The following is a 26,329-nucleotide window of genomic DNA, read 5'->3' on the forward strand; positions in this document are numbered from 1 at the left end:
TCACTATCTCCTGAGATGACAAAGCTGCACACATCCTTGAGAAGCGACTTCATAATTCATCCCAACCAAACGGAACTACCTCCAATAGTATTCCATTCTCACTAGAATGTGGCATCTGTGTACATATCCAACAATTACTCTCATTTGCTATATGAGCTCTTGTGTGGGCTAAGTGCAGAAAAGTATTAATTCCGTGTAATCCATCAGGTTTTAAAGGTGTTTCCCCATTTTCCATCAAACTTCTCTTTGCCTTATGTCTTATGACATGATCATACATCTGCATGTCGGCCACTGGTGTTGCATTTTGTTGTCTTATTGACTCGGTGTAATCCATGCAACACATAGTCCCTACTACTAGAAGACTTAGTCCTAGGATAAATATCACCATTTTCAAGGAGTAACTGAAGAAGAAGCCTCCGGTTTCTCCTGATTGTTCGGCTTGTCTTGATAAGATCTTTCCCATTGTCCCACCTGTATCCATCTGTAAAACATGTGAGCTACCTCTTGTACACGTCCATACCTATAGCATAATTACATTTCAATAAAATTCAACATTGTATACTAAAGAGCTCATAACTAGAGAGCTTTCCACCAGTTTAATATAGAATCCCTTAATGCTTCGACCAATATTTTCAGTCATATTATTACCCTTAATAATTAACATAGGTCCTACTGTTTGCTTTTCCCTGATCCCACTTTATCCAGGGGTCTAAGTAAACCCCCTGGTCATGAGTGTAGTTGTGATGTGTTGTTAAATCTCTATGTATATGTGAGTGTTGTTGCTCATGTTGTGGTAATATCAGTATATGATTGTATGTCATGTCGGCAAATAAATGTAACTATTATTAGACATGAGGTAGGAATTCTAAATGCTGGAAGTGCAATGTTTATCAATGCAAGGAGTGGTAAAATGTATTCAGAATTAGTGAAAATCATGACTTTTATGTAACCACCAATTAGTATTCTGCAGAGCTGCTAGTTTCAGCCTCATTACCTTCGCAAAAGCGGAAGGTTATGTTTTGATCGCTGTGTATTTATTTGTATGTCTGTGTGTGTGTATGTTAATCGCATAACTCAAAAAGTATTCAACCGAATTGCATGAAATTTGGTGGGATGATTGGTTATTATACGGGACACATTTGATTAGATTTTGGGAAACAGATTTGCTCAAATTCTGACTATTTTTAACTCGATCGTATTTCACTCAAAGTTATGAGCGACTGAAGAAGAAGATGTCCATCCAGGACGTCATCACTATAACGCGATCTCCCGCGATCATTTCAACCTCAAAAAAAATTATAATTGCAGATTTGACAATAGATGAGGCATATTAACAAACGAATGAAACAGATTTGCTCAAATTCTGACTATTTTTAACTCGATCGTATTTCACTCAAAGTTATGCGCGACTGAAGAAGAAGATGTCCATCCAGGACGTCATCACTATAACGCAATCTCCCGCGATCATTTCAACCTCAAAAAAAATTATAATTGCAGATTTGTCAAGAGATGAGGCATATTAACAAACGAATGAAACAGATTTGCTCAAATTCTGACTATTTTTAACTCGATCGTATTTCACTCAAAGTTATGAGCGACTGAAGAAGAGGATGTCCATCCAAGACGTCATCACTATAACGCGATCTCCCGCAATCATTTCAACCTCAAATGAAATTCAAATTGCAGATTTGTCAATCGGGGAGGCATATTAACAGACGAATGAAACAGATTTGCTCAAATTCTGATTTTTAAAAATCGATCGCATTTCACATAAAGTTTCACATCGCATACACTCCCATGCCAAGTACAGAACAGTAGCTGCGGCGAAGGTATGCGCTCTACCGAGTGCCCGGATTCTAGTTTACTATGGGACTGTCATCCATAGCCCCATGTGCTCGCTTGCAGTGAGAGGCATGAATCCAGCTTGTTCTGCCTTGGCATCTCACTGCAGTATGCATTGTAAGCAGCACCTGATACGGTCCTGACCACCTTGCTTTCAATGCAGTTTTTCATTTGAAAATTTTGATGTACACATAATCTCCAGGTTTAAAGGAATTCCGGCCATTTCAAGTTGGTCTCTGCGCAGATTTTGGCCAGTTTGTTCTTTATCACTCCGTTGTTATCAATTCCACAAATCTTTACCCAGAACCCATGCCCTGGTACCTATCAAAATATTACCATTCTTTTCCTATCAGGATGGGTACCAATTTCATCAAGTCTGTCCCTTTACTTTTAGAACCACAGAAACACAAACATAATTTTTTTTTTTTTTTTTTTAACTTGATGCATCATTTATGTATTATTCCTGACATCCAAACACATAGTACACACAATGAAAGAATAAATCTCGTGATTCTATTTGCATACCCCTTCCAAGATTGACAGAATACAGCGAAACATCGTGATCAACAGGCAGACCCTCCATCTGCTTACCTTGATAAGTCACCTGGACGAGTTTTGAGCTGTCCGTCAATCTTTTCCAGCGTTGCACTCCGTACGGAGCCACCAAACTGATGAAGCTGAGTGAAGACGTCTCAACAAAGAGATTTCTCAAGATGAGGATAAAGAAGACGTCACTGCAGTTCCAAGATTTATTCAAACATCGTGTGAGAAAACCCAATTCTACACACTAAACATTTATACTTTTTATCACGACACAAAACGACGCGTCGTCCATTCACAATAGGGATTCTCTCTTCCAAGCCTCGCAGTGTCCTGTTGTATAATTCCCGGCTGCTTTGATCTTGTTCAGTTGGAATTTCGGTGTCACCACAAGCTTGGCCAGGTCAATCTTCTTGGTGCCAGAGTCCATCTGGGTTCTATCATGAAGTGACTAAGAAGTTTACCATAGATGACAATCACATAGGGACGGAGAAGAAACCATTGTTCTAGCCGATAAGGTCAATCTTCTTTGACCTGTTCAATCTCACTAATTGACGAATGCATTCCAACACGAGCTGAGTCAACACTCTGCCCTTGGGCCTTTCCACTAGACTAGAGGGCAAAGGTTATTTTACAGATAGACGATTGTCATCTTGGTTTCATATTCACTGCTTTGCTCAGACTGCACACTTTGAAAGCACATTCTGTCTTTAATACAATTTAACTGTTGGCAATAACTCGCCTACACATGTCCTTTATAATTCCACAGGCCCAAGGTCAACCGCTTTTTTCAAATTTCTAAAAGCCTAAATTTTCATCTGATTGACTTGAAATTTGAATTGGATTTTCATGTCAGCGAACTGAATTCAACCACCAATTATTTAAGACGTCAAAAGGATGGTCCACTGAGTGCCATGCTACTTTGTTATGTTTTGCCAAGTGTCTCTCTATGAGTGATTTTTCATGTTTGTCTGTGTTTGTCCGCACAGAATAAATATGATTTTCTCTGCAACCGTTGGTCCGATTGACAGGAAATTTTCACCATAGGTGCAACTCCACCTGTATAATTTTTTTAATGATAATTAAGACGTCATAGGTCACGTGGTTCGGCCGCCATCTCGGAAAAATCGAAAGAATTTGCACCCCTATATCTCGGAAGGCGCTGAATAGAAAAAATTGACACATGGCTCATTGAAAAGAACTCTCCATGGGGAATAAAATATGTTAATGATGATGTCATACAGTCATGTGAAAAAGTAAGTACACCCCATGTAAAGTTTTGACTTTTTCAACATATTTTAACATACAGCTATTTTATCTTCATTTCAACAATATTGACAGATAAAGGTGATATAATATCACAAATATCATGAAACATTACATTTTGTAGTCCATTGTATAATTTAAATAAACATAAATGCAAATTTCACATGTGGAAAAAGTAGGTACACCCTTGGCTCTAATAGGTGGTATTGCCCCCTTTGGCAGAAACAACCTCAGGTAGGCGTTTCTTATAACTGTCTACCAGTCTCTGACATCGACTGGGAGAAATTTTTGCCCACTGCTCCATGCAGAATTCTTAGCTGTGCGATCTTTGAGGGGTTTCTTGCATGCACAGATCGTTTCAAACCCCCCCTCCCCCCCCCCCCCCCCCCACAACATCTCAATGGGATTTAGATCCGGGCTTTGACTTTGGCCATTCCAGAACCCTCCATTTCTTTCTTTTCAGCCATTCCTTGGTGGATTTACTGGCATGTTTAGGGTCATTGTCATGTTGCAAGGTCAACCTTCGGTTGAGCTTCAACTTTCCGACAGATGGCCTCACATTATCCTCAAGCACCCTCTGCTACAATGAAGAATTCATAGTGGATTCTATGATGATGAGCTGCCCAGGCCCTGATGCAGCGAAGCTGCCTCCAAACCATAATATTTCCACCACCATGCTTTACAGTTGGTATGAGGTTCTTGTGGTCAAATGCTGTCTCTGGTTTTCGCCAAACATGTCTTCTGGTACTGTGGCCAAATAGCTCTACCTTTGACTCATCTGTCCAGAGCACATTGTTCCAGAAGTGCTGGGCTTTGCCTTGGTGTTCATTGGCAAACTTTAGTCTTGCCCTGATGTTCTTTCTGGACAGCAAAGGCTTCCTCCTGGCACACCTCCCATGTAGATCAAATTTGTGCAGCCTCTTTCTAATGGTAGACTCGGGCACTTTAACATCAACAGTGGCAAGAGCTACCTGTAGGTCCCGTGAAGACATTCTGGGGTTCTTAGAGACTTCTTTCAGCATCTTGCGGTCTGCTCTCGGGCTGAACTTGCTGGGACGGCCTGGCCTGAACAAGTTGGAAGTTGTTTGGAATCTTCTCCACATGTAGATGATTTTCTGGACAGTCGAATGATTGATTTCAAATTTTTTGGAGATTTTTTTAAAATCCCTTCCCAGACTCGTAGGCATCTATAGCCTTCTTTCTGAAGGCCTCAGAGAGCTCTTTTGAATCTAGTCATGGTGACACTGCACACTTCAACAACAAAGAGCAAACCAAACTAAATGTCTGAGGTTTAAATAAGACAGGTTCCTCCAAGATCCTCTCTAACGATGTTCTAATCATTTGCACCTGAGCTGGTGCACCTGATTCTAGTTTTAGGTATTTGAAGTAGTGATAAATGGAGGGGTGTACTTACTTTTTCACATGTGAAATTTGCATTTATGTTTATTTAAATTATACAATGGACTTCAAAATGTAAATACAACAACAACAACATGCATTTTAAGGCCATTTTCCCTGCTAGAGCATGGGTTAGCCTTGCGGTCCCCATGACAATCTTCTCCATTTTGCCCTATTTTCTGCATCTCTCCTTGTTAACCCCCTTGCCCGCATTTCTTCTTCCACCATCTTTAGCCAAATCTTTCTCGGTCTTCCCCGTCCTCTACTTCCTTCTACATTCATTTCCATCACTCTTATCAACCAGTCACTTTCATCCTTCCTCAACACATTACCAAACCATTTCAACCTGTTTCTCTTCACAGTGTCCATCACAGGCTCTATTCCCGTCATCTTTTGCAATTCATCATTTGTCTTCCTCTCTCTCAACGATACTCTGCACATCCACCGAACCATTCACATTTCCACCCTTTCCAGCCTTCGTTGCTGCTCTACATTCATGACCCATGTCTCGCTCCCATAAATCATAACACTTCTCACACATGCAGCATACACCTTTCCCTTCAGTTTCAACGACACTCCCCTCCTCATCAGCACGCCACTCAGTTCCTGAAACGTCTTCCATGCACATCTCACTCTAGTAACCGTTGCCGTGTCTGATCCACCTTCTCCATTCAGCATGTCTCCGAGGTAGATCTGATTTGATGAAGATCAAATAGCTGCATGTTGAAATATGTTGAAAAAGTCAAAACTTTACATGGGGTGTACTTACTTTTTTACATGTGAAATTTGCATTTATGTTTATATAAATTATACAATGGGCTACAAAATGTCAATGTTTCATGATATTTGTTATATTATATCACGTTTATCTATCAATATTGTTGAAATTAAGATCAAATAGCTGTATGTTGAAATATGTTGAAAAAGTCAAAACTTTACATGGGTGTACTTACTTTTCCACATGACTGTAGGTGCCTCTATTATGACGTCATAATTCGACAGGTACAAAACTTCATCCAATCAAGATGAAATTTATTGAGCGCCATGTAAGCAAAAACTGGTGGAGAAAAAAATATTAATGATGACGTCATCGGCCACGTGGTTCGACCGCCATCTTGGAAAAACTGAAAAACTTTGCACCTCTATATCTCTTTCTATTCAGAAAGAGCTGAATGGAAAAAATTGAGACATGGCTCATTGTAAAGAACTCTCCATGGGGAATCAAATATGTTAATGATGATGTCGTAGGCTCCTCCATTATGACGTCATAATTCGACAAATACCAAACTTCATCCAATCGAGATAAAATGTATTGAGCATAATCTCGGAATAAATTAGTTTAGAAAAAAAATAACGATGACGTCATCGGTCACGTGGTTCGGCCGCCATATTTGTTTTAACACAAAATCCTTTAAAACCACTGAAAATACATCCTGGTGAGGGTTTGCAATCTCTGATTGCTCTTTTCTTGTTCTCCACAGCTATACTTGTGATTTTGACCATTACAGTTGGCCTATGACCTTGCTATGTACTGCACATTTTAAAGTTGTTTTTAAGTTAATTGAATACAGTACAGCTGTACTCTGGTGTATGCAGTTGCTCTCATTGTGGAGTAAAATCGTCTCCTGACAAGGGATGAACAGCAAACCCAGTATCTGCTTCAAGTTGTGACAGAACATCGCAAGAGGTTTCCCGATTGCAGGAAATCAACGCTTATCGGGCACAAACATTGAGTGGCTAACAACCATGAGTCACTGTGAAACACATAAAACTTGATGTATTCAAAAAATATTTCACATGTATAGGTTTTACCTCTATGCCAAAATCATTAAAGGTTAGGAGTAAAACAATTCAATTTTTTTTTTGGTGTTATGTACCTAATAACCACTCTAACCCTTATGAAGGGCGACCGACATCAGTACAAACACACAAACTGGCATTGTGTTTTATATGGTAGATGATGACGGTGGAGGAGGGTAATGTAGATATGAATTGAAGGGTACAGAGTGTGGGAGGAGTGTGCAGTAAATAAGAGAAACAAGTCTGAGAGATCGGAGGAACGTGTTATGAGGAACAAACAGGTATAAAAGAGCAAATACAGTACTTGGGAGGAGGGAGACAAGGATGATTAAAAAATCCCGCTGTAGCCATACGTAATAAATCGATAGATGGGCGATGGGCGTTCATGCAAATTATTTTGTGAAATACGTTTTTTAAATGTTTCAAGTCCAAGTGGAATTTCATCCTAACTGAATCACGTTCTCTTTTATGTCATTTCAGGATGAAATGAATTACAGGCTATCTATGTACCTTTTGTTTACTCAGGTATGTTGTGTTGCCATGGTAACCATATGGTAATTCATACAATTCATACATTCATCTTGTTTATTTATAGAGGATATGGGGTAGTAAGTACCCTGTAGTTCCCGGTCTCTGTTTTATGTGTGTGCCTGGTGAGGATTGAGTGAAGGTCAAATGGTGAGGATTCAGTGAAGGTCAAATGGTCGCCCCCCCCCCCCCCCCCCATTGCTTGTCCAAGTTAACTTTGAACGATGGGACCGAGGCTTGCACAACTTGTTGTGGGAGACCTTCCAGTCCTCAACATCCAATCGCACAAGAACTTGCTCCTAATTTCCAAGTGACTCCTTCCTTTGCACAACTTCAGAAAGTTTTTTTTTTTTTTTGTATACAGAGTCGAGGCTCGTGAAAGAGCTAACATTTATCAAACAAACAAATCAAACAAACAAGCAAACAAAGTATATAAAAAGGGGAGCGATCGACAAGATGGGGAGAGAAGGGGAGGAAGCACACAAACACAACATTTGAGAGCAGGGACATCGGGAGATGTGTGGGTGGGAGAGGGCCTGGGGAGGGGGGGGGGGGCAGGATAGGTATAAAACGCAAGGACACCAAGGCCTTCCAGGAAAGAAGTCGGCACCTCAAAAAAGTGGATTTGGGGTGAAATTAGCGGGGGTAGAAAAGATCAAGGTTTTGGATGGGGAAGATAAGAGATGGTGGTGAACAGCCGTTTTAAAGACCTGGAGGGAGGAGTGGGATTGAAGAGAGTGAGGGAGTTTGTTCCAGAGGTGGGAGAAAAGAGGAATGAAGGAGTGAAGGTGAGCAGAGAGTCTTGATTTTGGCAGTTTAACCATAAGAGGGTTGCAGGCAGATCTTGTGCGACCTGTAGGAATATTTGGGGGACAGAGCCCAGAGAGAGCTGGGGGAGCAAGGCCGGAGAGGAGTCTGTATAAGACGGAAAGACCACCAACCTGCCTGCGGTGAGTTAGTGAAAGGCCCTCAGAGATAGCTTCATCGCAGGAGATTCCAGTGATTCTGAACGCCTTGGTTTCAACAGCGTGAAGACGAGCTATGTGTGAGGCAGGAGCACCAGCCAAGAGGGGAGAGCAGGTACTCCATTTAGTAAGGGCATTTTATGAGATATTTCACAAATCTGTTAACTAAATTGTTACCAAAAAATTTCTTCACCAATATGTTTGTAAAGGTGTGTAATAACATGTGTTAAAATGTTGAAGTTCAACTCCCGTGGGAAACCCAGAAAAAAAGCTGTTGAATTCGGGTACCGAAAAATTATTTTCGAGAATTTTTTTTTTTTAAATCTGCCCTTAAGTAACTTATGAGGGGTCAAATAAGGGTTTTTCATGATTCTGAGTTGATTGTTAACATTTATATTTTCACTTTTACATTTACACACAAAGTAGCTTTTATTTCACATACATATATAATACTCAAGAGTTATTTCTCATTCACAATGTCAGAAGTTTCAACAGTCATTGTCTATGTCTTCTTCAGACTCAACAACATCATGACTGCAGTTTCTGCATGTAATGCCATTACAGACTCCACAGGCCGAGATGCACGTGACCCCATTCTTCTTGCAACTGCATCGCCGGTTGCTGCAATCTCCATGCAAATCTATATTGTCTCCAACAAACTGAGTGACTGCATTGTTTGTTTCCCCAACCTCCATAAAGACCACCTGATCATTACTTGACAATTCACTTTCACTGGCTGGCACTTTGGCTGTCATCACTGATTGATCCTCAAGCGCAGCATCAACCGCAACCTCATCATTGATCTGTTCATCGGTTTCCTCCACAATGGTGTCAAGAGTGCCAGAAGTATCTGGAACATCATCTCCACTCCTACTATTAAGGAAGCAGTATTTGTAGTTTTGTGTCTCCGTGTAAGACTCAGTGTATCCCAGCCGGTGGAACTTGAGCATCCATTTTGACCCAAATCTATGATCAAGTTGTATGGCAAGCCCCATTTGGTGTGGCAATACTCCAGACCGAGGTCGACAGGCCTTAATAAAATTCTGCCCCCAAACGGCAACTCTTTCTTCTGTCTTGACAATCGGTCTCAAGAACATCTGAAGGCTTGCAGGAACAAGTGTCAGCTGACTATCGATGTCAGTCATACTGTGTGTGGTGGGGTATGACTTTGGACCTAAATCAATCAAGGCAATATCATTGGATATGAACTTGAGTGCCGTCTTTATGATCTGAGTCTTCTCATCTCCATGGTCAAGATTAGCATGATGCCCTCGCAGAATATTGTCGGTGCCATCTTTGAGACAGAGTACATCTGCCCTTCTTTCCTGTGTTGTGAAATACAAGGTGTCTTCGTATTTCTCTAGAAGTTTTATCTTTAGCCAATGCTTTGAATAAGAAAGGCTCTTCTCTGGTGACTGATCAAACTCCTGCAGCTTTTCATGGACTTGGTCCATGTTCATTACCCCATGCTCTAATTCTGAGTCTAACCATTCGCAGAATTCAATAAAAACTGCCTCTCGCTCCTCATCAATACTCCTCTGTCCTCTCTTCCTTTTTCCTTCCTCATCAGTCTTGGACAAACTGTCACCTCTCGCAAACATAAGTTTGCATCGCAAATGGTACAGTGTTTCTTCTGCTACCAAGTCGTTGATCCCTTCCAGGCGTCCAGTGACTTCAGTGCCCCAGTCATCCCCGTGACTCCGTGCCGTCTTCAGCAAGCTTGCCTTCAGTGTATCTGCAGTCAAATTATCTGGCACTCTGTATTTCTTTCTAGCTTGTGCTGGATTATTTTTGTAGAGCTGGGCTGGTTGGTTGCAAAGAATGCATACATCCTTATACAGGAGGTCAACTGACTGTGATCTTCTCGAACTGCAGCCAGTTGATGAACTGAACTCACAAGTAGTGCGTCTTCTCTTCAACTTTGATGACTCTTTCTCTGCCTTTGATGCTTGAGCTGACTTCTTGGTGGTTGCAACAAAGTTGTTGTACAGATCATTTTTACACTTCTGGTGGTACCTCAGTTTTCCTTCCTTTTGAGCCTCCTTCATACGTTTCACAACAGTGACAGTTTCTGCTTGTTTCAAGAAAGTTGAGTATCCCTTTGGAGTTGCCTGTATGAGCCTTTCAGCTGGTGTATCCGACCGTGCACAGATGAAGCAATTGAGCACAGGTGGAGTAACGTCTTCATCCATATTGCTAGACTCCATGTCCTGCAAAGTAGAAAATGAGATATATTTAGAAATTATTTTTCCACAAAGGAGTGTCTGTGGTGAAATATAAATGTTAACAATCAACTCAGAATCATGAAAAACCCTTATTTGACCCCTCATAAGTTACTTAAGGGCCGATTAAAAAAATAAAAATTCTCGAAAATAATTTTTCGGTACCCGAATTCAACAGCTTTTTTTCTGGGTTTCCCACGGGAGTTGACCTTCAACATTTTAACACATGTTATTACACACCTTTACAAACATATTGGTGAAGAAATGTTTTGGTAACAATTTAGTTAACAGATTTTCATATGTTTCCCTTACTAATTGAGCTGCGGATGAAAGCCTTGTATGTGGTGAGGAGCTCAGGTGTGCCAAGGAAGGACTTCGCACGACGGAGGATGCCCAGTCGGCGACTGGCTTTGGAGGCCAGCTTGGAAAGGTGGTTTTCCCAGGAAAGATCATGGCAGATAGTGAGACCCAAAAGCTTGAGTGACAGAACTTCTTGGAGAGGATTATTCAGAAAGTAGATGGGAGGGTTGTCCAGTCGGTCTTTTCGGAGAGACATCGTAAGAGTGTGAGATTTGTCAGGATTGAAAGACATGTTCCACTTGTTTGCCCAGTCTGTGATTTTGTCCAGGTCTGCAGAGAGTGAGGAGGCTGCAGACTGCCGATCTGAGGGAAGAGGAATGGAGCGACAGAGAGTGGAGTCATCAGCAAAGAGATAGAGGATTTTCAAGAGAGTCAGAGAGATCATTGATGAAGACCATAAAAACCACAGGGCCCAGAACATTGCCTTGGGGAACTCCAGCCTGAACAGGAAGAGGAGATGAGAGAAACCCATTCAGGGCCACACGTTGACTACGACTAGAGAGGAAGTCCGCCAGCCATGCGTGGAGATTTCCATGGATACCAAATGAGGAGAGTTTGGTGAGCAGAGCGGGGTGCCAGACCGTATCGAAGGCACGTGATATGTCGAGGGAGACGGCTCTAATTTCCTGTTTGGCATGAGGACCTCCATCCATTGTTGAGAAAGCAGAAGCAGCATGTCCAGAGTAGAGTGACCTGGTCTGCAACCAAATTGATGATCAGAGATCAAGCCATTGGAGAAGAGGAAAGATTTCATATCCGATGCAATGATGGATTCCATGAGTTTGCTGATAATTGGGAGAAGGCTGATTGGTCTGTAGTTGCTAAGAACTGTTTTTGCACCTTTTTTGTGTAAAGCGGTGATGTTGGCTGATTTCCAAGCAGATGGCAGTTGACCTTGAGCAAAAGAGAGGGTGAAGAGAACAGAGAGAGGGAGTGAAAGAGCGGAAGAACAGGATTTTAGGACCCGTGGGCTGATGCCGTCAGGTACAGTTGCAGAATCAGAGTCGAGGGTTGACAGAAACTTTTCCACCTTGTCAGGAGGAAAGGACACGGAGTCCAGGAGCAGCTGGGTACGACTGGGTACGGTGGGTACAGAGTGGGGATGGGTTTGGGACACAAGATTTAGAGGCAAACACAGAGTTGAGGCATTCAGCTTTTTCACGTGCGGAGTCAGCTGTGTAGCCATTTGAGGTAAGGGAGGGGATGGAGGGGGAACAAACACCAGAAACAGATTTGACCAGACGCCACCAGGATTTGGAAGAGAGAGACATATAAGAGAGTTCGGTCTTGAGAACGGGTTCCCCCTTGCAGTTGAGTAGTAGCTTGGAGTGAAAAAGTTCTCTGGATCCAGTTCGACAATTCTGTGCAATATGTGGTACACTTCCATAATGTTTCCTCGTCATCCTCAATAGTACAGGGAATACATATTCAACTCCCTGAGCCTATCCTGGTAGTTACATTGAACAATGTTGGGTTTAAACAAAACTTGGGCCATTGGGGTTAAAAGGCTTGTGAGGTCTCTCATCTGTTATTAGATGGATATTAGCCAAACTATTGGTGAAAAGGACACCGAGTGCACAAGTCCTCCGAGGATATATAGCCTCTCACTTGAAAGTCCATCAACACCTTCTCGTTGGTGAACCCTGGTAACCTTGCCTTACCATAAAGGGACAGATGTGGAAGGACAGCTTCCCCTATTCAGGTACAGTAAAGACCATGTCAATGAAAGGTAGACCTGATCGTAGCTCAGGCACCTGACAGATATTGGAATGCATTGTAGAATGCACTATAGCATGGAGAGATACAGTGCCTTCAGAAAGTATTCACACCCCATGACATTTTCACATTTTGTTGTGTTACAGCCTGAATTTTAAATGGAGAAAATATTATTTTTTTGGCACTGATCTACACATCATACTCCATAATGTCAAAGTAGAATTCTTTTTGTAGAAAATTTTACAGAGTAATTAAAAATGAAAAGCTGAAATGTCTTGAGTTAATAAGTATTCAACCCCTTTGCTTTGATACTCCAAATTGTGCTTTGTCCAAGGAACTGCCCATATAATGAGATAGAATTGTGAGGAGGCTTAGATCTGGGGAAAGGTATAAAACAATTTCTAGATTTTTGAAAGTTCCCAAGAGCACAGTGAGCTCCATAATTAGGAAATGGAAATAATATGGAACTACCCAGACTCTGTCTAGAGCTGGCCGTCTGACCAAACTAGGCAACACGGGAAAAGGACCTTGGTCAAGGAGGTGAACAAGAATCCAATGACCATTCTGACAGAACTACAGAGTTCCTCAGCTGAGATGGGAGAACCTGCCTGAATGACAACAGTCTCTGCAGCACTTCACAAATCTAGGCTTTGTGGGAGAGTGATCTGACGGAAGCCACTCCTGAGAAAAAGGCACATGTTAGCACACCTGGAGTTTGCAAAAAGGCACGTGAAAGACGCTGAGAGCATGAGTCAAAATGTTCTGTGTTCTGATGAGAAGAAAATTAAACTCTTTGGCCTGAATACAAAGCGCTATGTCTGGTGGAAACCAAGCACAGCCCATCACTCATCTATCGTCATCCCTACTGTTATGTATGCTGGTGGCAGCATAATGCGATGGGGATGCTTTTCAGCGGCAGGGACTGGGAGACTTGTAAGGATGGAGGTAACAATTAGTGGAGCCAAAATACCGGCAAATCCTTGAGGAAAACCTGCTTCAGAGTGCAAAAGACCTTTAGATTGCAGGAACGATTTATGTTCCAACAGGGCAATGAGCCCAAGCACATAGCAAAGTAATGCTGGAATGGCTTCAGAACAAGAACTTGAAAGACCTTGAGTGGCACAGCCGAAGCCCAGACTTGAATCCCATTGAGAATATGTGGGAAGATTAGAAGATTTGTGTTTAATGATGCTCCCTCCCCCACCCCCCCCCCCCCCCCCCCCAAATCCAACTTGACAAAGTTTGAGCAAATCTGCAAGGAAGAATGGGAGAAACTGTGGTCCCTTTTTGAAGCAATGTTTTACGGCCGGATTCCCTTCCTGCTGCCCTGTTAGTTGCCTCTTATGACACACAGGGAATTATCAGTGAATTGGTCCTCGATTTGTCGAACTCGGAAGGAAGACAGGCTGAATCAACCCCCCCTGGTGTTAATTCAGCGATCGACCGGGATTTTAACCCAGGATCCTCTGATCCCAAGCCAGCACCCTAACCGCTAAGCCAACATCAGGCTGCTTGTGTAAATGAGATACTTCTGTATGTCATTTTCAATAAATTTGGGATTTTTTCTCAAAACATGTGTTTTCTCTTTGTCATCATGGGGTATTTTGTGTAGGTTGTCGGCAAAAGAAATCTCAATTTAATTTCCATTTTAAATTCAGGCTGCAACACAACAAAATGTGAAAAAGTCAAGGGGCGTGAATACTTTCTGAAGGCCTTTATACTAGTTATGTAACGGCCATCCATTATAGCTGCCAAGCTACTAGGATGTTTTGGATCATACTAGCCTCTATTTTGTTTTGTCAGCTGACCCAAGGCAAATTACATCTGGGTGGTCAACATAAACATGACGAGATCATCTTCACGAAGGGTCTTAACGACTGTAACATCGGTCCACATCGACTTGGGAGGAGCTCGTAGCTGAAAGGGTAATATGGAGAACCTGAGTAAAAGCTGGGATTCATTATGAGAGAAATGTATGCTGGTTGTGTGATTTCGAGTGACGAAAACAGAAATATCGAGCGACTGCCCAGGACGCTAACCACAGGCCCAACGTACAATGTCACACCTGTGGGTGCATGTGCCAGTCCTGAATTGGACCCCATGGCCACCAGAATACCGACTCATCGTGCATAGAATCAACTGGATGGCGAATGACAACTTTTGACATTCCCAAACCCGAGAAGTCGAACAGTACGATGATACTTTTGTGCAGTCCACCATGATTCGGAAATTAAAATATATACATTGGATCCGGATCCGAATCCTCAACAAAATCTGATCAATTCTTCCTTGTCACATACCTGATCCGGCTTCGGCTGCGCCACTCAAGGTCTTTCAAGTTCTTGTTCTGAAGCCATTCCAGCATTACTTTGCTGTGTGCTTGGGCTCATTGCCTTTTGGACAATTGCTCATTATCCACCAAGTTTCATCCCAATCTGCCAAAACTTGAGAGATCCTGCTCACATATGGGCAAACAGGGATGTCCATGTCCACCTTCGCCATCGTCTGCCATCCACCTTCGGTGGCAGAGATCATTTGGGGGAAACAACAACAATGACCGCACTGTGGTCACAACCTGTGACAAAATCCAGTAAAGGGCCGATTCAAAGCACTTAAATCATCAAATAACCCAAATACAGCAATGGAGTATTAGTGTACGTCATTATGTAAACTTGTATTTATCTACATTCTTGGAACCAATATTTTTAACATCCTTATACCCTTACCTACAAAACTGGGGTTGGTTCCATTTTTTCAATAACCCCTATGGCAGCCATCTTGAATTTCATAATGGCCACCATTTCAGCACATTTTTTTTGGCAATATCTCAGCGACCAGAAATAGCAAGACAATGTTTTATATGTCCAAATCCATATTTCTGGGAATACATAATGCAATCAATTTTACAGTTGGAGCAATGTCATCATATCACGATGATTTCAGCATCCTCATCTGAGTCTTCTTCAGTTGCTGATCTCGATAAACAGTGTTGGTGCAGTCTTCATCAGGTTCACAGTTACACATCTCTGTGCCTGTGAGATCGTTCTGCCTACAGGTGCATCGGCTGGAACATTTGCGAGCTCCACGGTCCACAGTCACACCTGATGAGCTCAAATACAGATTCAGGTGCCGTCAGCACTTCAGACAGGACAGTAATTATTGTACCATCTCCGACATGTGACCAGCTCAGCTTTCAAGGGTCTGCAATAACTGGATCCAGTGCAAGGTATTGGTTCCAAATAGATGCTCACACCTGAGCTCTGGCTATATGCTGGTGCCATGCAGCAGCGGCTGGGGGATCTTGTCTATACTCTGACTAGCAGACCGATTGTTGAAACGTTTCCATCTAACTTCTACAGCTGTTTTTTGCAAAATCGGTTTTGGTACTCATCAGCTGGCACAGATGTTGTGCTCGCACCCTGAGATGACACTGGCGGATGGTGTCCCCTTAGTCTTAGTTGTGCCAATGCAGTGATTGCAGCTGGTGACGTTCCGTTGAAAACCTTGAAAGCAGTCGTATTACCGTCACATCACACATGTCCACATGTATCACATTATGTTAGACTGTTACACGTTGACATGTTAGACTGTCTGCATGTATCACACCAAAGGTGATATCCTTGGTAGAGTTCTTTCCGGAATAACTGTCAAAGATCAGACGACCACCTTCATAGTTCTTGCATGTGGAGATCTCGCGAGATCTTGGAGACGGTGGCAGGGGTTTTCGACGGTCCACACGGTCTCCACGTTTTTCAAAGTTAAGTCTCTTCACAATTGTATTTTGTCGAAACTGTATTTATCGTTCGGTGTGTGAACTTATAGTGTCCCCCTTGGAAGTTTCTCGGTGTTTATCTTTCATAAATAAATCGTTTGTTTGCCGCGTCGCGAGCAAGGCCTTGCAGCCTCAGGCTTCCCCCGTCGAAGGTTGTTCCTTCCTTCGCTGTTTTGCTAGCTTTTTTGATTTCCCCTTCTCCACCAAGCTTCACCAAACATCTACTAATTGTCTAACGTTGTAACCCCCACACCCCCCCCCCCCAAAAAAAACAAAAAAACAAACAAACAAAAAAACTTTTATTTCCCTTTTTCCTCGTGTGCTTTTGCCTCTGCCCACGTGCGCTGTCTCGCCCCGCCCCCATTTTCCCCTTGCCTTCCACCTTTTGCCCTGTTCAAGTGACTCGTGGTCGTCGCTCTAGGCTTCCTCTCCCCATTGGTATTTTTGTGAATATAAGATTGTTCTTCACAGTTCTGTTTAAATATGTTTCAACTATCCCCTTCAGTGTTTTATTCAGTGGTTTATTACAACACGCTGTTTTTCTTCTTATTTAAAAGGCTCCTTTCAATTTCCTCTTCAACTCATTCCATTTCAAAAAAATATTCAATCTCTTATGATTCCAAATCACTCCATGCTCTAAATTCTCATTCATTCCATCCCTCCTCCATCGTTCTTAAACGAATCGCTAACTTGAAAATCACAACAAACCCAATTTGTTATATATGTTCATCTTTCATTAATCATCCACTTTCTAAACTCCCCCCTTTCTCCTCCCCTTCAAATCTCCCCCCCAACCATCCCTCCCAAATTCTCCCTCCTCCCACCTCCTTCTCAAAGCTGCCTCCTCCCCACTTCCTCTCCCGCCTATGTCATACCTCCACCTCCCCCAACCTTCTACTTTACTCTGCCCCCCCTCAAACAAACTCTCACTGTGCCTCATTCCATCACCATCAAACCTTTCGTCCTCCTCATCCTTCCCTTTCTTGTAACTCTTCTGTAATCTCTGACACACTATCAACTGCTCTTCCTACATCCCCCTCTCACCCTTCATCTGACCCTACCCCTCCCCTCCCCTGTGCTGCACCCGATGCTCCCCCTCTCTCCTCACTAACGGTATGGACCTCAAACATCCGGGGCCTTCGCTCAAACCTGATTGATCTCTCCATTCAGGTTGCTTCTGGAAATCCAGACTTGATCTGCTTAACAGAAACTTTCCTCCTTCAAGATGTCTCTGATTCCTTAATATCTCTTCCTAGTTACTCCCTCCTCCGGTACGATAGACCTGATCCTCGTCCTGGTGGTAGGGTGGCTATCTTTATCAAAAACTCTCTTCCTCACTCTCCCTGCACTGCCCTCTCTCCACCCCACCCACAGGAGTACCTCTGGCTATGGCTTCCTCTCCGCTCCCACCTTTTGTTCATATGTGTTCTGTACCATCCTCCAAACAGTGATGACTCCATTTACATTTCTCTGTCGGACAACATGGACCAACTTCTATCAACTCATCCAAACTCTCTCTTCCTCATATGTGGCGACTTCAACTGTCATCATGCCAGCTGGCTGGGTGTGGGTTCATCTCTCACCAGCCATGGCACCTCAGCAAAGGACTTCTGCGACTCATTGGGACTGACACAATCTGTCAATTTCCCGACCCGGATCTCAGTCAATGGAGTATCTTCTCTTCTGGACTTGGTTATGACTAACTTCCCTGCAAATGTCTGCTGCTCTTCTTCTGCTCCAATCGGTTCTTCTGATCATGTGCTTGTTAAAGTGGACATCTCACTGGCCATTCTCAGAGAGCCTCCTCAGCACCGACGAGTCTGGCATTTCACTCAGGCCGACTGGCACGGTCTGCAAGCAGCCATCAATCAACTGGACTGGTCTCCCATCTCTAATGCCTCTGACATCAATTCTTCCTGGGAATTCTTCCAAAGCAAACTGCTGTCTCTCATGCACAGATTTATCCCATCTTGTCTTCAGTTGTCTTACCCTTCCTCCCGTCCATGGTACACTGAATCTTTTGGTGAGGCAGTTGCCCTGAAACAACTTGCCTTTGCGTCTTCGAAGGCAAATCCAACTGAAGGCAATCTCAGTTCCTTCCACCAAGCTCGAAACAAGTGTGTTTCTACCCTCAGGAGTGCCAGGAAGCACGATCTCTCCACACTCAAGATTGAACTCTCAAACCTGTCTCCTTCCTCCAAATCCTGGTGGCGTCTGGTCAAATCCGTTTCTGGTGTTTGTTCCCCCTCCATCCCCTCCCTTACCTCAAATGGCTACACAGTTGACACCGCACGTGACAAAGCCGAATGCCTCAACTCTGTGTTTGCCTCAAAATCTTGTGTCCCAAACCCATCTCTCTCTGTTCCCACCTTTCCCAGTCGAACCCAACTGCTCCTGGACTCTGTGTCCTTCTCTCCTGACAAGGTGGAGAAGTTTTTATCAAACCTCGACTCTGATTCTGCAACTGGACCAGATGGCATCAGCCCTCGGGTCCTAAAATCCTGCTCTGCCGCTCTATCTCACCCTCTCTCTGTTCTTTTCACCCTCTCTTTTGCTCAAGGTCATCTGCCAGCATCTTGGATATCAGCAAACATTACCGCCTTACACAAAAAAGGTGCAAAAACAGATCCTTGCAACTACAGACCAATCAGCCTGCTCCCAATTATCAGCAAAGTCATGGAATCCATCATTGCTTCAGATATCAAATCCTTCCTCTTCTCCAATGGCTTGATCTCTGATCATCAATTTGGATTCAGACCAGGTCATTCTACTCTGGACATGTTGCTTCTGCTGTCTCAACAATGGATGGAGGTCCTCAATGCCAAACAGGAAATCAGAGCTGTCTCACTTGACATATCACGTGCCTTCGATACGGTCTGGCACCCAGCTCTGCTCACCAAACCCACCTCCTATGGTATTCAGGGAAATCTCCACTCATGGCTTGCGGATTTCCTCTCTGGTCGTAGGCAACGTGTGGCCCTGAATGGATTTCTCTCATCTTCCCTCCTGTTCTGGCTGGAGTTCCCCAAGGTAGTGTTCTGGGCCCTGTGCTATTTCTGGTCTTCATCAATGACCTCTCCGACTCTCTGGAATATCCTCTCTATCTCTTTGCTGATGACTCCACTATCTGCCGCTCCATTCCTCATCCCTCAGATCGGCAGTCTGCAGCCTCCTCACTCTCTGCAGACCTGGACAAAATCACAGACTGGTCAAACAAGTGGAACATGTCTTTCAATCTTGACAAATCTCACACTCTTACAATGTCTCTCCGAAAGGACCGACTGGACAACCCTCCCATCTACTTTCTCAACAATCCTCTCCAAGAAGTTCTGTCGCTCAAGCTTTTGGGTCTCACTATCTGCCATGATCTTTCTTGGGAAAACCACATTTCCAAGCTGGCCTCCAAAGACAGTCGCCGACTAGGCATCCTCCGTCGTGCAAAGTCCTTCCTTGGCACACCTGAGCTCCTCACCAAATACAAGGCTTTCAGCCGCAGCTCAATGGAATACTGTTCCCCCCTCTGGGCTGGTGCTCCTGCCTCACACCTTGCTCGGCTTCACGCTGTTGAGGCCAAAGCTTTCAGAATCATTGGAATCTCCTGCGATGTAGTCAACTCCGAGGGCCTTTCACTCACTCACCGCAGGCAGGTTGGTGGTCTTTCTGTCTTCTACCGACTCCTCTCCGGCCTTGCTCCCCCAGCTCTCTCTGTGCTCTGTCCCCCCAATATTCCTTCAGGTCACACAAGATCTGCCTGCAACCCTCTTATGGTTAAACTGCCAAAGTCTAGGCTCTCTGCTCACCTTCACTCTTTAATTCCCCTTTTCTCCCGCCTCTGGAACAAACTCCCCCACTCCCTTCAATCCCACTCCTCCCTCCAGGTCTTTAAAACAGCTGTTCACCACCATCTCTTATCTTCCCCCATCGAAAACCTTGATATTTTCTACCCCCGGTAATTCACCCCAGAGTCCTTGCAGTGTTCATATGTTTTATTCCTCTCCCACCTCCCCCCAAGTCCTCCCGATGTCCCTGCTCTCAAATGTTGTGTTTGTGTCCTTCCCCCTCTCTCCCCATCTTGTCTGCCGCTCCCCTTGTTTTTTGTGTTTTGTGTGTCGGTTTGTCTTTTTGTGTGATTAATGTTAGCTCTTTCACGAGCCTCGATCTTGTATACAAAAAAGAAAAAGAAAAAATTGCTTTCTATGATCCTTGCAAAGGCCTCTCCGAGTTATTTGCAGGCTTTAGGTGACATTGAAGACATGAGTTAATGAACTGTGGACATGCCATCAATTACAAAGTAGGTGCTTCAGATTCATCTCCATCACCAGATGTTACTTCTCTATCAGGTTCATCTTCATCATCAGTTGTTACTTCTCTATCAGGTTCATCTTCATCATCAGTTGTTACTTCTCCATCAGGTTCATCTTCATCATCAGATGTTACTTCTCAATCAGGTTCATCTTCGTCATCACTTGTTACTTCTCTGTCAGGTTCATCTTCATCATCAGTTGTTACTTCTCTATCAGGTTCATCTTCATCATCAGTTGTTACTTCTCTATCAGGTTCATCTTCATCATCAGTTGTTACTTCTCTATCAAGTTCATCTTCATCATCAGATGTTACTTCTCAATCAGGTTCATCTTCGTATCAGATGTCACTTCTCTATCAGGTTCATCTTCGGCATCAGTTGTTACTTCTCTATCAGGTTCATCTTCATCATCACATGTCACTTCTCTTTCCGGTTCATCTTCGTCATCAGATGTCACTTCTCTGTCAGGTTCATCTTCATCATCAGTTGTTACTTCTCTATCAGGTTCATCTTCATCATCAGTTGTTACTTCTCTATCAGGTTCATCTTCGTCGTCAGATGTCACTTCTCTGTCAGGTTCATCTTCATCATCAGTTGTTACTTCTCTATCAGGTTCATCTTCATCATCAGTTGTTACTTCTCTATCAGGTTCATCTTCGTCGTCAGATGTCACTTCTCTGTCAGGTTCATCTTCATCATCAGTTGTCACTTCTCTGTCAGGTTCATCTTCATCATCAGTTGTTACTTCTCTGTCAGGTTCATCTTCGTCATCAAAAGGCACTTCTCCATCAGGTTAATCTTCGTCATCAGTTGTTACTTCTCTATAAGGTTCATCTTCATCTTCAGATGTCACTTCTCTATCAGGTTCATCTTCGTCATCAGATGTCACTTCTCCATCAGATTCATCTTCGTCATCAGTTGTTACTTCTCTAACAGGTTCATCTTCATCTTCAGATGTCACTTCTCTATCAGGTTCATCTTCATCATCAGTTGTCACTTCTCTATCAGGTTCATCTTCATCATCAGTTGTTACTTCTCCATCAGGTTCACCTTCATCATCAGATGTCACTTTTCTATCAGGATTATCTTCATCATCAGTTGTTACTTCTCCATCAGGTTCACCTTCATAATCAGATGTTACTTCTCAATCAGGTTCATCTTCGTCATCAGATGTCACTTCTCTTTCCGGTTCATCTTCGTCGTCAGATGTCACTTCTCTGTCAGGTTCATCTTCGTCATCAGTTGTTACTTCTCTATCAGGATTATCTTCATCATCAGTTGTTACTTCTCCATCAGGTTCACCTTCATCATCAGATGTCACTTTTCTATCAGGATTATCTTCATCATCAGATGTTATTTCTCTCTCAGGTTCACCTTCATCATCAGATGTCACTTTTCTATCAGGTGCATCTTCATCATCAGATGTTATTTCTCTATCAGGTTCATCTTCGTCATCAGATGTCACTTCTCTATCAGGTTCATCTTCATCATCAGATGTTACTTCTCTATCAGGTTCATCTTCGTCATCAGATGTCACTTCTCTATCAGGTTCATCTTCATCATCAGTTGTTATTTCTCTATCAGGTTCATCTTCGTCGTCAGATGTCACTTCTCTGTCAGGTTCATCTTCATCATCAGTTGTTATTTCTCTATCAGGTTCATCTTCGTCTTCAGATGTCACTTCTCTATCAGGTTCATCTTCATCATCAGATGTTACTTCTCTATCAGGTTCATCTTCGTCATCAGATGTCACTTCTCTATCAGGTTCATCTTCGTCGTCAGATGTCACTTCTCTATCAGGTTCATCTTCATCATCAGTTGTTATTTCTCTATCAGGTTCATCTTCGTCATCAGATGTCACTTCTCTATCAGGTTCATCTTCATCATCAGTTGTTATTTCTCTATCAGGTTCATCTTCGTCGTCAGATGTCACTTCTCTGTCAGGTTCATCTTTATCATCAGTTGTTACTTCTCTATCAGGTTCATCTTCGTCATCAGATGTCACTTCTCTATCAGGTTCATCTTCGTCATCAGATGTCACTTTTCTATCAGGTGCATCTTCATCATCAGATGTTATTTCTCTATCAGGTTCATCTTCATCATCAGATGTTATTTCTCTATCAGGTTCATCTTCGTCATCAGATGTCACTTCTCTATCAGGTTCATCTTCATCATCAGTTGTTACTTCTCTATCAGGTTCATCTTCATCATCACATGTCACTTCTCTATCAGGTTCATCTTCGTCATCAGACGTCACTTCTTCTTTATTTTTTATTTTTTTTGTATACAAGATCGAAGCTCGTGAAAGAGCGAACATTAATCACACAAAAAGTCAACCGACACATAAAACACAAAATAAGGGTAGCGGAACACAAGATGGGGAGAGAGGGGGAAGGACACAAACACAACATTTGAGAGCAGGACACCGAGAGCAATGTGGGAGGGGGAGGGCTGGGGGGGGGGGGGAGGTGGTAGAGGTTTCAAACATATCAACACTGCAAGGACTTCCAGGAAAGAAGTTGGAATTTCAAAAAAAAATTGTATCTGGGGTGAAAATTCGCGGGGGTAGAAAAGATCAAGGTTTTGGATGGTGGAAGATAAGAGATGGTGGTGAACAGCTGTTTTAAAGACATGGAGGGAGGAGTGGGATTGAAGGGAGTGGGGGAGTTTGTTCCAGAGGCGGGAGAAAAGGGGAATGAAAGAGTGAAGGTGAGCAGAGAGCCTAGATTTTGGCAGTTTAACCATAAGAGGTTTGCTGGCAGATCTTGTGCGACCTCTAGGAATATTAGGGGGACAGAGCACAGAGAGAGCTGGGGGAGCAAGGCCGGAGAGGAGTCGGTAGAAGACAGGAAGACCACCAACCTGCCTGCGGTGAGTGAGTGAAAGGCCCTCGGAGTTTGCTTCATCGCAGGAGATTCCAATGATACTGAAAGCTTTGGTTTCAACAGCGTGAAGCCGAGCTAGGTGTGAGGCAGGAGCAACGGCCCAGAGGGGGGAACAGTATTCCATTGAGCTGCGGATGAAAGCCTTGTAAGTGGTGAGGAGCTCAGGTGTGCCAAGGAAGGAATTCACACGACGGAGGATGCCCATTGCCCAGTCGGCGACTGGCTTTGGAGGCCAGCTTGGAAATGTGATTTTCCCAAGAAAGATCATGGCAGATAGTGAGACCCAAAAGCTTGAGCGACAGAACTTCTTGGAGAGGATTGTTGAGAAAGTAGATGGGAGGGTTTTACAGTCGGTCTTTTCGGAGAGACATAGTAAGAGTGTGGGATTTGTCAGGATTTAAAGACATGTTCCACTTGCTTGACGAGTCTGTGATTTTGTCCAGGTCTGCAGAGAGTGGGGAGGCTGCAGACTGCCGATCTGAGGGATGTGGAATTGGAGCGGCAGAGAGTGGAGTCTTCAGCAAAGAGATAGAGAGGATTTTCCAGAGTGTAGGAGAGATCATTGATGAAGACCAGAAATAGCACAGGGCCCAGAACACTACTTTGGGGAACTCCAGCCAGAACAGGGAGGGGAGATGAGAGAAATCCATTCTGGGTCACACGCTGCCTACGATCAGAGAGGAAGTCCGCAAGGCATGAGTGAAGATTTCCATGGATACCATAGTAGGAGAAATCAGGTTCTTCAGGTTCTCAGGTTATCTATCAGGTTAATCTTCATCATCAGTTGTTACTTCTCTATCAGGTTCACTTTCATCATCAAATGTCACTTCTCTATCAGGTGCATCTTCATCATCAGATGTCACTTCTCTATCAGGTTCATCTTCATCATCAGATGTCACTTTTCTATCAGGTTCATCTTCCTCATCAGATGTTACTTCTCTATCAGGTTAACTTCATCGTCAGATGTCATTTCTCTGTCAGGTTCACCTTCATCATCAAATGTCACTTGTCTATCAGGTTCATCTTTATCATCAGATGTCACTTCTCTTTCCGGTTCATCTTCATAATCAGATGTTACTTCTCTATCAGGTTCATCTTCATCATCAGATGTTACTTCTCTATCAGGTTCATCTTCGTCATCAGATGTCACGTCTCTTTCTGGTTCATCTTTGTCATCAGATGTCACTTCTCCATCAGGTTCTTCTTCGTCATGAGATGTTACTTCTCTATCAGGTTAACTTCATCATCAGATGTCACTTCTCTACCAGGTGCATTTTCATCATCAGATGTCACTTCTCTATCAGATTCATCTTCATCATCAGATGTCACTTCTCTATCAGGCCAAGGCTTTGAGGACATGCATGAGTTCACTCCTGCCTACACAAGAACTATGGTAGCCATCCATCACTGCTCATCAGAGATTGCCATCATCACCAGAGAGTTCATCTTCACATTATTCCACATAAATGTACCAAATTTTGTCAGAATCCCATCACTGGTTCACAAGTTATCGCATTAACAGGATTTTTACCTAACATGACCACTGACCTTTGGCATTTGACCTTGTGACCCCAAAATATAATCAGTTCATCTTTACCTCAATATGTATACATTTCAGTCTTTTTGATTGTCCTGGTCTTTGGGGTCTTTTCAGTCTTCTCGGTCTTTTCGATTTTTTTGGTCTTTGGGGTTTTTTGGGTCTTCTTGGTCTTTTAGGGTATTTTCGATATTTTGGGTCTTGGGGTATTTTGTGGTCTTTGGGGTCTTTTCGATCATTTCAGTAACCGGGATCTTTTGGGTATTCAGGTTCTTTTCGATCTTTAAGGTTCTTTGGGTCCTTTGGGTCTTCGCGGTCTTTTCGGTCTTCAGGGTCTTTTCGATCTTTTCGGTCTTCGGGGTACTTAAAGGTATGTGGGGTATTTTGGGTCTTTGGAGTATTTTGGGTATTCGTGGTCGTTTGGGTCTTTCACAGTCTTCAGAGTCTTTGGTGGCATCAGGGTCTTTGTGGTCTTTTGGGTCTTTAAGGGTATTGGGGTCTTTTGGGTATTCGGGGTCATTATTATGGGTGTTTGTGTTTGTGTGTGTGTGTGTGTGTGTTTGTGTTTGTGTGTGTGTCTCAGTTCTATTCCCAGCCTTACCCCAAGTACTGTATTCAAAATAAAATACCTATGCTCATTCAAACGTTGATACAAACATTGTGAAGTTTTACCTCCACATTTCATATCACAACCTGCACAAGTGATTTGTGGCATGCAATATGTGCTAAAAGATGAACAACACGTTTGGGAAACACACATATAATTCGCTGTTAAAAGATTACCTCGCCAAACTCTCATCCATGTCACCCTCCACCAAGGTTATATCAGAACGAGCTGATTTATCACATGGTCAAGAATTGTTTGACCCTAATATAGGGCCGTTTAAAAATTATGTAATGCTATTTTTTTAGGGACATTTTTGAGGGACATTTTTTTTTGAGGGATGTGCATGGAAGAAGTTTCGGGAACTGAGTGGCATGCTGATGAGGAGGGGAGTGTCGTTGAAGCTGAAGGGAAAGGTGTATGCTGCATGTGTGAGAAGTGTTATGATTTATGGGAGCGAGACATGGATAATGAACTTAGAGCAGCAACGAAGGCTGGAAAGGGTGGAAATGCGAATGGTTCGGTGGATGTGCGGAGTACCGTTGAGAGAGAGGAAGACAAATGATGAATTGCGAAAGATGATGGGAATAG

At 43.2% G+C, this 26,329-nt stretch overlaps 1 protein-coding gene across 3 annotated transcripts in view; it reads left to right on the forward strand.

Annotated features, from left to right (window-relative positions):
• The window catches only part of LOC137439390 (5-hydroxytryptamine receptor 3A-like), a 148,541-nt gene that overhangs the window by 88,641 nt on the left and 33,571 nt on the right, over positions 1–26,329 (forward strand). For 2 of the 3 annotated variants that reach the window (XM_068135104.2, XM_068135105.2), the window contains one exon: positions 7,327–7,371. In XM_068135104.2, the coding sequence (XP_067991205.1) occupies positions 7,327–7,371 (45 nt within the window). Of the gene's footprint in view, positions 1–2,483; positions 2,607–7,326; positions 7,372–26,329 lie in introns of all 3 variants that reach the window. The other variant, XM_068135103.2, reaches the window with a different exon arrangement.

The sequence above is a fragment of the Myxine glutinosa genome, chromosome 14 (assembly GCF_964187855.1).
Source record: "Myxine glutinosa chromosome 14, kmMyxGlut1.1, whole genome shotgun sequence".
Classification (NCBI taxonomy): Eukaryota; Metazoa; Chordata; class Myxini; order Myxiniformes; family Myxinidae; genus Myxine; species Myxine glutinosa.